Raw genomic sequence first — 13,617 nt, 5'->3', positions numbered from 1 at the left:
TACTGTAATGCAGCACATGTTCCAAAGATCATGTTCCATTAAGATATTTTGTAATTTTCCCACCATTAGCATATTAAAATAACATTTTTGATTAATAATATGTATTGCTAAAAACTTAATTTGAACAACTTTAAAGGCGATTTTCTTAGTATGTTTTTTTTTTTTTTTTTACAGTATGTCTTTGCTGAAAAAATTAAAGGAATGGTTCACCCAGAAATGAAAATTTACTGAAAAATGCACTAAAATGCAGTAACAGTAATATTGACTAAAATGACTAAAATGCAAAAACAGTAATATTGTGAAATGTTATTTTAATGTAAAATAACTGTTTTCTATTTGAATATAGTTTAAAATATAATTTATTCCTGTGATGCAAAGCTGAATTTTTAGCATCATTACTCCAGTCTTCAGTGTCACATGATCCTTCAGAAATGATTCTAATATGCTGATTTATTATCAATGTTGAAAACAGTTGTGTTGTTTAATATTTTGTTGGAACCTTTGCTAGAACAGCATTTATTTCAAATAGAAATCTTTTGTAACAATATAAACTACCTTTTAAAAGTTTGTGCTCAGTAAATTTTTATTATTTTTTTTTAAGAAATTAATAATTTTATTCACCAAGGACTTATACTGTTAGAAAATATTTCTATTTTGAATAAATGCTGTTCAATTTAACTCTATATTCATCAAAGGATCCTGAAAAAAAGAATCACAGGTTCCAAAACTAAAATATTTAGCAGCACAACTGTTTCCAGCATTGATAATAAAAGTAATAAATCAGCATATTAGAATGATTTCTGAAGGATCATGTGACACTGAAGACTGGACTAATGATGCTGAAAATTCATTGTTGCATCACAGGAATAAATTATATTTTAGAATGCATTAAAATAGAAAACCATCATTTTAAACTGTAATAGTATTTCACAATATTACAGTTTTTCCTGTATTTTTGATCAAGTAAATGCAGCCTTGATGAGCAGAAGAGAATTCTTTATCCTTACTGTAAATGTGTGTTGGCAGTCTGTGATGATAAAAATCCACCCACTCCTTATTTTTTAATCTCCCTTTTCTAAGCCCTTTAATTACATTTATCATTGATCCACTAGTGTGTCATTTGGTCTATGAAATCAGTGCATTTTCCAAAAAACAATCAGACAAAGAATGTCTTAAATTGTTAATAATTTGGATCTCTTTTATATATAGCTTAGTAAGTGAGTGGGTGATTGTGCGCTGAAAGACAGAATGTGCTGTAGAAACATGAATTCTGGACAGCGTTAATATGAGCTGCTATGAAATGATTTTGCAATAAGTTTTGAATGTATATTGTTTCACTATGATTAATCTCAAATCTTAATGGCATGGTTAATGGCGTATAATTATTTGAAAATGCATATGAACTACTGTGTACTATATACTAGATGAAGCAAGCCTTACTTCTCAGCTTTTGCACAGTGACTCAGCTGAAACGACCGACTTCAGAAACCACGTGCACATGTATCATCTCGGCGACGACGTGGAGGCGTTGCCATGGTAACATGTGATGATGTGTCTGTGCTGCTCTTGCAGAAGCTGTCTGACGTGGCTCCCAGCTCTTCGGAGGGCAGCACCGTGGACCTCAGACCCCTCGGTAAAGATGGAGAAGATGCTTTGGACTTTGAACTTGAGGAATCTATGGATCCAGATGCCTGTTTCACACCAGGTGCTCATAGTTTGTTAACAATAAGTTCTTCAGTTCTTACAAAAAAGCAAAGTAGTGTCAGTGGGCCCAAAAAAACATTTGAAACAGTTAAAAAGTCTGAAGGGAATTGACATGAACATGTTACTAACCTAATGACAATAGCCACAATGATACATGACACGCAAAATATTGTTGGTGTTTGTTTATTTTAAGACCTGCACAAATAAAATTATTACCATATAAGTGGGGTAGGGCAATGTCTATGGTAACTGTAAAATGACTTACAAAATAATAAACTTCACATTTCAGCCTTTAAACTTTTTTTAAGAAAATGCATGAGTCAAAAGTATCAATTATGTTAATTTAAACAATTATTATCAGTCAATTATGATATTATTTAAATAACATATAAATGTATTTTACTCTATTCTTTTGCATTATCTTCTTGTCGATCCACCAGTTCATATTTACAACTCTGTGTGTTTGCTGCGTAAAAATATGGGTCGTTTTTCTCATTGGTCTGAACAAAAACAGTAGACAGCCTTATTAATAAATGCAAATTCATTCTCTACCAGCAGGTGGTGCTTTCGGAACGGCAGAAATAAAACACGTCTTTCCATCCCCAAATTTAAGACCTCTTGAAATCATAATTAAGACTTCCTTGTACCATGTAAGACTATTTATGGCCTTAAATTTAATACAGTTAAATTGAAAACTTTTTAAGGACCCGTAGAACCCTGACAGAAAGATATTTTTACATATTTCAGTCAATATTACACTACCAGTCAAAATTTTTTAATGTTTTTTTTTTTTTTTTTTTTTTTTTTTTTTTTAAAGACGTCTCTTCTGCTCACCAAACCTGCATTTATTTGATCCAGAGTTTTCTATATGAATAAATCTTAGAATGTAATTTATTACTGACTCCAAGCTTTAGAATTGTTTAGTGTATAATGTTACCAGTGCTTTTTATGGCAGGTAAATACTGAACCGTAAAAAGTATCAATTATGTTAATTTAAACAATTATTATTAATCAATTATTATATTATTTAAATAACATATAAATATATTTTACTGTATTATCTTGCATTATCTTCTTGTCGATCCACCAGTTCATATTTACAACTCATGCGTGTGTAAAATGCGTGTTTGCTGCATAAATATATGGGTCGATTTTCTCATTGGTCTGAACAAAAACAATAGATGGCCTTATTGAAAATGCTAAATTATTCTTTGTCAGCAGGTGGCGCTTTTGTAACAGCAGAAATAAAGCATGTCTTTCCGTCCTCTTCAAATCATAATCAAGACTTTCTTGTTCCATTTAAGACTATTTATGGCCTTAAATTTGATACAACTAAATTTAAGACTTTTAAGGACTTGCGGAAACCTTGACAGAAAGATGTTTTTTCACATTTCACACTAAACATTTTACAACAAGAAAATGAAACGATGGATCTTGTGCTGAAAATAAAGACTACTGTACAACTTTGTGGTTGTAAAACATTGGTGTAACACGTTCTTAGTTCATGTGATAAACTACCCTGATTGTGATGTTCACTTTGGATATTAAAAGCATATTCTAAACTAGTAAATGTAAACGTAACACTAAGGAAACTGACTTTGCACTGTACATCCACTAAAAAATCTTGGTACTTGGAAAAGTATTTGGAAAAATGAAAAGTTAAGAGAATAGTTTACCCAAGATTGAGAAAGTTGACCCTCAGGCCCTACAAGATGTAGACACGTTTGTTTCTTCATCAGAACAGATTTGCAGAAACTTAGCATTCGGTCACTTGCTCACCAGTTGATCCTATGCTGTGAATGGGTGCCGTCAGAATGAGTCCAAACAGCTGATAAAAACATCACAATAATCCACAACCAATCCACACTACTTCAGTCCATCAGTTAACTTCTTGTGAAGCTCACTTGTAAAAAAAAAAAGCTTTCTCCAGTGGAAAACAGCCCTTGATCTGTGCCAACAACTCACCTTCTCGCATGGCCTGTTTAGCACTTTTTTGGGTGAACTATTGCTTTAATGATGAGGAAAGATATAAAGAAGATCATAGGGATTTTGAATACTGAAAAAGCCGTTCATCTTTTGTTTTTCAGGTTGTGTCCACAAGTTCCCGTGCTGCCAAGTGGATGTTGAAAAGGGCATGTGGAAGAAATGGTGGCTGCTGAGACAGACGTGCTATAACATAGTGGAGCACAGCTGGTTTGAGACCTTCATCATCTTCATGATTCTGCTTAGCAGTGGCGCTCTGGTGAGAGAAATGCATGTGTGTTTTTGTTTGTGTATGTGTCACTCAGTGAGGTAAATCCATATTGGATTAATTCTAATCCTTTATATCTTCACGTCTCAAATGTTTTTCAGGCGTTTGAGGACATTTACCTTGAATCAAGGAAAACCGTAAAAACCATCCTGGAGTTTGCAGACAAAGTTTTCACCTACATCTTCATCCTCGAGATGCTGTTGAAATGGGTCGCGTATGGTTTTGCCAAATACTTCACCAATCTCTGGTGCTGGCTGGATTTTATTATCGTTGATGTAGGTTCAGCTTTTGATTAAATATGTGCAATTAAATAGTTGTGGTTGTAAGTTTACATACACCTTGCATCTGCAAAATGAGCATTTTTACAAAAATAAGAGGGATCATGAAACTTTTGTTGTTCTTTTTTAAATTTCTTTCTGCCTTGAATAAACTATTTCACATACAGGTGTTTACATAGACGTTTATAGTCCACAAAGACAAAATAATAGCTGAATTTATAAAAATGTATATGCTTGATTCTTATTTATTTGATCCGTGGTCATTTGTATGATTTGTGATAGATGTCCCTTGTTTGTTCTTAGTAGTTCAACACACTGTTCTTCAGAAAAATCCTCCAGGTCCTTCATATCTTGTGCATATTTGAACCCTTTCCAGCTGCATCGATTAGATATTTTACGTTAAGAAATTAAAAGACTCATACAAAAGGTGCAAACGTTCAGTGATGGTCAAGAAAGAAACATGATGCATTAAGAGGCAAGATGCTTAAAAAAGGTTCCCTCTTATTTTTATTTTATTTATTTTTTTTAAATTATGAACGTTTTGTGGATTCCGCAAGGTTTATGTAACATATACAATAAACTTACAACCACTATTGCATAGGGATTTTGGCTGTTTAGATACTATTATAGTTTTTATAAATATTTTGAATTGCTTTTCATGTTTTTGAACTTTTATCATGTGCAATATTTTTTTTATTAATTTTTATTATAGTTGCAGTTATTTTAGTAAAACAGTCAAATTTAGAAATATTTTTACTTTTCAAAATAACTGCTTTCTATTTAAATATATTTTAAAATGTAATTTATTCCTTTGATGTCAAAGCTGAATTGTTAGCATCATTACTCCAGTCACTTGATCCTTCAGAAATCATTCTAATATTCTGATTTACTGCTCAAAAAAACATTTAATATTTTTATTATTTTGAAAACAGCTGAGTAGAATTTTTTATGTTTCTTTGATGAATAGAAAGTTCAAAAGAACAGCATTTATCTGAATTAGAAATCTTTTGTAACATTATAAATGCCTTTATCATCACTGTTGATCAATTTAAAGCATCCTAAATAAAAATACATTTTTATAGTATTATAAAATAATATAAAATAAAAATTATACTGACTCAAAGCTTTAGAATGGTATAATGTAATGTTACAAAAGCTTTTTATTTTAGATAAATATGATACTGATCTTTGGATCTTTCTATTAATCAAAGAATCTTGAAAAAACTGTTTTGAATATTGATAATAATAATAACAGATGCAGGTAATAAATTATAAATAATGAATGAAGAGAATTAAAAAAAACAAACATAAAAAATCATACTGTTCAAAAACTTTTGACAGAGTGTATATAATTATCATAAATAAATAATTCCTTCACTTATAATTCTTGGCAAATAATGCTTTGGCTGGTGCAAATATTGCTCGAACCTGACATGCAGGATGCATTTAGCTCAGATTTTGTGTGAAGTTTGCAGAACGATTTGCATGAGTCCTTTAGTGAACTGGGTGCTAAAACAACACAAACAGCAGGTGCATCTTATAAAAGCACCATTATCAAGAGAGCATCAGTGAACTGAGAGTGATTGAATGTAAAATTATCATTTTGGTGTGTTATGCATATGAGTACTTGAGACTGTGCGAGTTTATAGTGAGTGAGTGAACTGGACATTCATACATTAAAGGAAAAGTCCACTTCCAAAACAAAGATTCACAGATAATGTACTCACCCCCTTGTCATACAAGATGGTCTTTCTTTCTTCAGTTGTAAAGAAATTATGTTTTTTGAGGAAAACATTTCAGGATTTTTCTCTATATAATGGACTGATATGGTGCCCCGATTTTGAACTTCCAAAATGCAGTTTAAACGCGGCTTCAAACGATCCCAAATGCAGTTGTAAACGATCCCAGCCGAGATCTTATCTAGCGTAACGATCAATAATTTTAAATAAAAATAATACAGTTTAAATACTTTTTAATCTCAAATGCTCGTCTTGCCTTTCTCTCCCTGAGCTCTGTGTATTCTGGTTCAAGACAGTTAGGGTATGTCGAAAAACTCCAATCGTATTTTCTCCCTCAACTTCAAAAATCATTTCAAAATCATCCTACATCGCTGCAGAAGTACTGAACCCAGTCTTTGCAAAGTGAACATGCAAAAAAGATCAAACACACTTAACATAAAAAGGTAAAACAGCGATATAGGGTGACTTTGAAGTTGAGGGAGTTTTTCGACATACCCTAACTGTCTTGAACCAGAATACACAGAGTTCAGGGAGAGAAAGACAAGATGAGCGTTTGAGATTACAAAGTATTTAAATTGTATTTGTTAAATTGAAAATAACCAATCGTTTCACTAGATAAGACCCTTCTTCCTCGGCTGGGATCGTTTACAACAACATTTGGGATCATTTAAAGCCGCATTTAAACTGCATTTTGGAAGTTCAAAATCGGGGCACCATATCAGTCCGTTATACGGGGAAAAATGCTGAAATGTTTTCCTCAAAAAACATAATTTCTTTACAACTGAAGAAAAAAAGACATGAAGATCTTGGATGACAAGGGGGTGAGTACATTATATGTGAATCTTTGTTTTGGAAGTCGACTTCTCCTTTAATCCAATTTTCCCATTGGGACCGATAGAGTGAGCAGAGTAGTCAAGATTGGAGCAGGAAGGAAAGGAAACGTGACTGCTTTTCTTCTAATTAGCTCTGTTTATGTGTGTAGGTCTCTCTGATCAGCCTGGTGGCCAACGCCCTGCAATATTCACATCTGAACGCCATCAAAACTCTCCGAACGCTAAGAGCCTTCCGACCGCTCCGAGCTCTCTCGCGCTTTGAGGGAATGAGGGTAAAATCTCTTAATGTGGATTATTTATTCACATTTTTTATGAAATTTACATATGTGATAAAATTGTATTATATATAAATGATATATTTACAGAGGACTTTATATAATCAAATCAAGAATGGCTGACTAGGAAGCAGACCTGAATTCATTAAAAATTTACCTTTAGTTGTATTCTTTTGGGTTTTTTACACTTGAAATTGTAAGTCCAGTGTCATTTGTGGTTATCTTGGTCAGTATTTAATCCTGGTTGGACAGGTTTTGAGATTTCACACCATGCATTTGTAAACTCTGGGTTAACGTTGTGATGTGTACTAAAGCTGAGTATTGAGATAAATTTCACAATTTGACCAAATTTAGATTCACAAGCTTGTGATTCAATTTGATTTTGATCTCAATTCAGTTCAATATCAATATAGTCAGGTAAAGTAGATGTTAGTTTATCTCGAAAACAAACATTTTCTCAACTAATGCTGTAAACTAAATAATAACCTGCACTGTAAAAAACAATTTGTTGAGTCAACTTAAAATAATTTGTAAACTGGCTGCCTTAAAATTTTAAGTTCAGTCAACTCAAAAAAAGTTTATTCAACTTGAAATGTTAAATTATACTAAGTGGCACCTTAGATATTTGAGTTGAATCAACTTAAAATTTTAAGGCAGCTGGGTTACTTACCCATCTGTTAAGTTTAGCAAACACAAATATCTAAGTTGTTACTTACTACAACTTAACATTTCAAGTTGACTAAACTTATTTTAGTTGACTGAACTTAGAATTTTAAGGCAGCAAGGTAACAAATTATTTTAAGCTGACTCAACAAATTGTGTTTTTTATTTTTTACAGTGTGAATGCCTTTTTTTTGTTCACGCATAAACTGAAAACAGAATCGATATTGCTTCATAAATAAAAAAATTGATTCAAGTCGAGACATTTATGAAATGATAACTCTGATTGGACAAGTACAGCATGCAACATGTATGCAGTCTGTTTTAATAACCGTTTTATCATTAGTAAGATGTTACCGTGCTTCTGAAAAGTAAAAGACAGAACAGAATGAAAAATGCATACTGTACATGTTTAATGAGCTGAGCACTGATTGGTTCAATATTGGTTGTTTTTTGCTCTCTGTAGTTCAGTTTGCTAATTCTCCTTTAAATTCTAAACTTTAATAAAAGCAACTTAAAGACTTAGGACGTTGTTGACCCAGGGTTTACTGCAGTTTTTGTTTGGTTTCTGGTTGAACATGTAAATAAAGTCCTCTGAGCAGATCAGCTTATTAAAGTCAACATGAAACTGGCATAAGACATGCAGAGAGGGGCTTGAGTTTATCAGAAATTGATTGGATCATAAAAAGTGGGTGTTAAATACCAAAGTAAATTATGTAATCTGAAAAAGGAACAGAGAAGGAGCAAGTCGTTACATTTTGATGAAAGATTTAAAACATTTCTATTATTTAGTACAGGGTTTCCCAAACTTTGTGAGTGGATAAATAGCTGGTAATAATTAAATTTAAAAAATGTGTAAAATTAAGTAAATAATTAAAGGGATATTTCAGGCAAAAATGACAGTTCTGTTATCATTTGTTCACCCTTAAGTTGTTCAAAAACTGTATGATTTTGATTTGTAAAAGAAGATATTTTAAAGAATGTTGGTAACCAAACGGCTGTCGGTAGCCATTGATAGGGCTCTATGAAATCTATTTTATTTTTTCCAAAATTCCATTTTATTTTGTTCCAAATTCTGTTTTTTTATTTTTATTTTTATGGATTCCTTTTTTTTTCCTATTAATTTTTCCTATACATTTTTATAATAATAATAATAATCAAAAAGCGTGTCTAATTATTTGAAATCACTAAACTTACTTTATTTAACAGTATTTTATAAAAAGTTTAACACAAATTTTATTTTAAGACCCTATAAAATACTTTTTTTTTTTTCCAAAATTCTGTTTTATTTTTTTAATTTTTAATTTTTATGGATTACATTTTTTTCCCATTTTAATTTTTCTACTCTCTGTTTTAATGGTTAAATAAAAAAAAAAATAATAATCAAAAAGCATGTCTAATTAATTAAAATCACTAAACTTACAATATTTAACAGTATTTTATAAAAATGTCATTTTTAAGGCCCTATGAAATACATTTTCTTTTTCTAAAAAATTTCATTTATTTTTTTCCAAATTCAGTCATTTTCAGTCAATTTTTATGGATTCCTTTTTTTTCTATTCATTTTTCTACTCTCTTTTTTAATAACTTTTAATAACCTAACCCTAACCCTAACCCTAGAAAAAAAAAAAAATAAAAAAAATATATTAATCAAAAAGCATGTCTAATTAATTGAAATCGTTAAACTTATGTAACTTAACAGTATTTTATTATTTTAAGAAGTTTAACAAAAATTTATTTTTAAAGCCCTATGACGTGTTTTATACAATTTTATTTTTACCAAATTCTGTTTTTTTCCTTAATTTTATCCAAAATTTGGTGCATTCTGTGTTATACAGTATTTTTCATTTGTATGACAGGATTCCGCGATTCTGTCTGTGTTTTCCGGTGATTTATATATATTTGGATACCAGCATTTTTTCAAAGTATCTTTGTTTTAGTTCAACAGGAGAAAGAAACTATTTACAAGCACTTGAGGCTGAGTAAAAAACATAAACTTTTTAGGTGAACTATCCCTTTAAAAACAATTAAAATGAAAAACTAAAAATGACTGTTTTGAAAAATCAGCCTATGTATACTTCAATAAATATTTCAGATCAAAGTGGTACAGCTGACAAAAACGTTTGGGAAATGCTGCTTTAGCATAATGTGCACGAAATCAGGCCATAAACATGTATTAAGAAAGCAAATGGGGTTACAATTGATTTCATGTTGACTTTTAAGAGCGCAGAGAGAAATGTGTGCCTGTTGTACAGTAGATCACGACTGTGGCTTTTTCCTGTGTCTCCTCCTCTCACTGTTCCAGCTAAACACAGCATGAATCCCCAATAATCCTGATCACTTAACGAGACTGACAGCAACCTCTTTGCACATTTCTAATTTTAAAGGGGTCATCAATTGCCCGTTTTCCACAAGTTGATGCGATTCTTTAGGGTCTTAATGAAAAGGTTATACTATACTTTGGTTAAAAATTCTCAATGGTTGTGTAAAACAACACCCTTTTTACCTTGCCAAAATCAGCTCTGCAAAAATCATCCCATTCTGATGGATTGTTCCTTTAAATGCAAATGGGCTCTGCTCGCCCCGCCCCTCTCTTCTCTCTGTGGAGTGACGAGCCTGTTTACTTTAGCCGCATTTAGCGTGTTTAACCACAAAACTTGCTAACTAGCACGTTATTAGGAAAGGTGATTGCAGAGATTCATAATAAAACCCTTAAACTCACTTCTGCTGTAGGTGAAGCTGGATCACGAATGATTTGCGCGAACATAGACACATTTATGTAGATCAGGAAGCGCATTCCCTTCACAAAACAAACGTAATCCACTGCATCTTCAGCGGCTCAGATGTCGAGAGTAAATGACGACCACTATGTTCATTATTACATCCAGCAACACAACACCTCAATCGCTCAATCTGAGATATTCTTGTCTAACTTACATCCCTGCTCCGGCATCGAAACAATGGAGGTCGGACTGTTACAGCTGATTTAGGGTGGGTCTGAGGTAAGACGCTCATGTCAATCAATTATCGTGGGGGCGGCCTCTTTGGTGTGACGCCACACTGACAGGCATCTGAGAACGGCTCGATTTGAAAAAGGGAATATTATTTTTACAGATGAATTAAAAATCACTGCATGGATTTTTATCATTATAGGGTAGATTTGTACATACACTGCCAACACACATTAATGTTCAAACAATGTAAAACTTTGCATCCGATGACCCCTTTAAACAAGGTGGATTTGTTTGGGTTCAGGTGAATTTGTTACTTAGGTTGCTGTCACACAACATTGTGGTTTTCGCTAAAATGTGCTTAGAAATTGGGTAAAACTGACTGACACATGTGTTTCTTGAGGTGAATTATTGGCCGTGATCATTGAAATCCAAGTATGACATAATCGTGTGTCCTGGTCATCATTTGTGGCATTTTACTAAACAATTGCAAGCTGTGAATTGCAAGCGATGGTAGGGAGCATTGACGTGCAGCTTTATGTAATCAGCTCAGGGGGTCGATAGTGCTGTTATTGACCAAACGCTTGCGTACGTTCTCCACACGAATGTGATGTTGCGATGACTTGCGATGCCCCTCACGTGGCAATCACTGATCTCTCCTCTGTTTGTATCGACAGTGTCTAGAAATGCACCGTGCATCCGGATGTGCCATTGCTGCTGAGTGCTTTTAACATGTGTTTTCATTTCTTTTTTGTGTTTGTTCGTTTACAGTAAACGTTAATACTGTGGCTTCACGGTACTCCCTAAAGGTCATGCTTTTTCATGCCAAGGTTGTGCATCATGCAGAATTGAACTGGGAGGCATTGAATTCCCTTTTGATACTTGAATTTGACTTGAGGTAGTGCACAAGATATGCATATTAATTTAATTTATGTATATGTAAATCTATAATTTATTTAAAATAAATGTAAATAATATAATAAAGTAATATACATATATAGTTCATTTAAATTAAGTTGACATGATAATATTTAATATTTATTTATATATACACTACCATTCAAAGGTTTGGGATCAGAAAGATTTTAAATGTTTTTTTTTTAAGAAGTCTCTTTTGCTCATGAAGTTGCATTTATTTGATCAAAAATACAGAAAAAAAAAGTAAAATTCTAAAATATTATTGCAATTTAAAATAATGGCTTACTATTTTAATATACTTTAAAACATAATTTATTCCTGTGATCAAAGCTGATTTTTCAGCATCATTACTCCAGTTTTCAGTGTCACATGATCCTTCAGAAATCATTGTAATATGCTGATTTATTAATAATATTGGAAACACTTTTGCTGCGTAATTTATTTTGTTTTATTTATGTTTTTTTGAACCTGTGATATTTTTTTCAGGATACTTTGATGAATAAAAAGTACAATTATTATTTTTATAATAATTTACTATATATAATAATGCTGTTGTTTTTTTTTTTTTTACTTTTTATTCATCAAAGAATCCTGAAAAAATATATAAAAATAATATAAGTTTACAAAAAATATTAAGCAGCAAAAACTGTTTCAAACATTGATAATACATCAGCATATCTGTAATTAATCAAAATGATCATATGACACTGAAGACTGGAGTAATGGATGCTGAAAATTCAGCTTTGCATCACATGAATAAATTATATTTTACAATATATTAAAACAGGTAATTGTTATTTTAAATTGTAATAATATTTCACAATATTACTGTGTTTTCTCTGGTTTTGATCAAATAAATGCATCCTTGATGACGTCTTTAAAAAAACCTTACTGATCCCAAACTTTTGAAAGGCAATGTATGTATATGAAATATACAAAGATGTATATACATACATCTATCACAATATATATATATATATATATATATATATATATATATAATATATTCAAATTTAGCTGATTGTTCAATTCTGAACATTGCACAATCTTATAAACTGCAAAAGAGACCAGTGAGTGCACAGATGGACGTGCACCGATAACGTTTCCTCTCCATTCCTCTTTCTTCTATCCCAGCTTCTCCCCTCGTTCATTATTCTTATTGACCGGTAATGATGTGTCCTCCTGCCATTGTTACTGCTAACTGTTACATACTGGGCAGTTTCTCATTACACTCATGTGTTTTCCTCTCTTTACCAAAAGTCAACAGAATAAAAACCGGATGCACTTTGATTTACAGGTTTATTAGGTCTATAATAGAGCTGAGCAATATGATTAAAAGTTGCGTGATGATATGTGATCTCGATCGTAATGTATTTGCTCTGTTCATCTTGTTTGTCACCAGATAAACATGAGAAAAATTATATTTCAACATATAACAAATAGCTTTTACCTGCATATATTTTTTTACTTCTGTTGTGGCAAATGAATTATTGAATGGGCTGTAAAACAAAGTGCTTCCATGATGATTGCACTGTATTCATGACACTTTGTAAGTTTGTGATGTTTCTGTGAACGCAGGTGGTTGTCAATGCTCTTCTGGGCGCCATCCCCTCCATCATGAACGTCCTGCTGGTCTGCCTCATCTTCTGGCTCATTTTTAGCATCGTGGGTGTCAACTTCTTTGCCGGAAAGTTTTATGAATGTATAAACGTTACCTCGGGAAAGCGTGTGTCTATCCAAGAAATCCGTAATAAAACAGACTGTGAAAATTGGGGCGATGAAGTTGGCTGGAAAACTGTGAAGATTAACTTTGACAATGTGGGAAATGGATATCTGGCCCTGCTACAAGTGGTGAGGTTGCCTTTATTTATGATCTATCTATCTATCTATCTATCGTTTGTTCTATTGTTCTATCATCTATCGTTCTATCTATCATATATCTGTCTATCGTTCTATCAGTCTTTCTGTTGTTCTAACATTCTGTCATTCGTTTTGTCTATCGTTTGTT

At 32.2% G+C, this 13,617-nt stretch overlaps 1 protein-coding gene across 2 annotated transcripts in view; it reads left to right on the top strand.

The window, feature by feature from the left end:
• Nucleotides 1-13,617, top strand: part of scn1laa (sodium channel, voltage-gated, type I-like, alpha) — a 65,336-nt gene that overhangs the window by 40,653 nt on the left and 11,066 nt on the right. For both annotated transcript variants that reach the window (XM_051119210.1, XM_051119211.1), the window contains 5 exons: nucleotides 1,573-1,705; nucleotides 3,792-3,946; nucleotides 4,057-4,230; nucleotides 6,955-7,077; nucleotides 13,188-13,460. In XM_051119210.1, coding sequence (XP_050975167.1) covers nucleotides 1,573-1,705; nucleotides 3,792-3,946; nucleotides 4,057-4,230; nucleotides 6,955-7,077; nucleotides 13,188-13,460 — 858 coding nt within the window. The remainder of the gene's footprint in view (nucleotides 1-1,572; nucleotides 1,706-3,791; nucleotides 3,947-4,056; nucleotides 4,231-6,954; nucleotides 7,078-13,187; nucleotides 13,461-13,617) is intronic.

This window comes from Labeo rohita, chromosome 9 (assembly GCF_022985175.1).
Source record: "Labeo rohita strain BAU-BD-2019 chromosome 9, IGBB_LRoh.1.0, whole genome shotgun sequence".
In the NCBI taxonomy this organism is placed as follows: Eukaryota; Metazoa; Chordata; class Actinopteri; order Cypriniformes; family Cyprinidae; genus Labeo; species Labeo rohita.
This window is presented reverse-complemented; position numbering and strand designations above follow the sequence as displayed.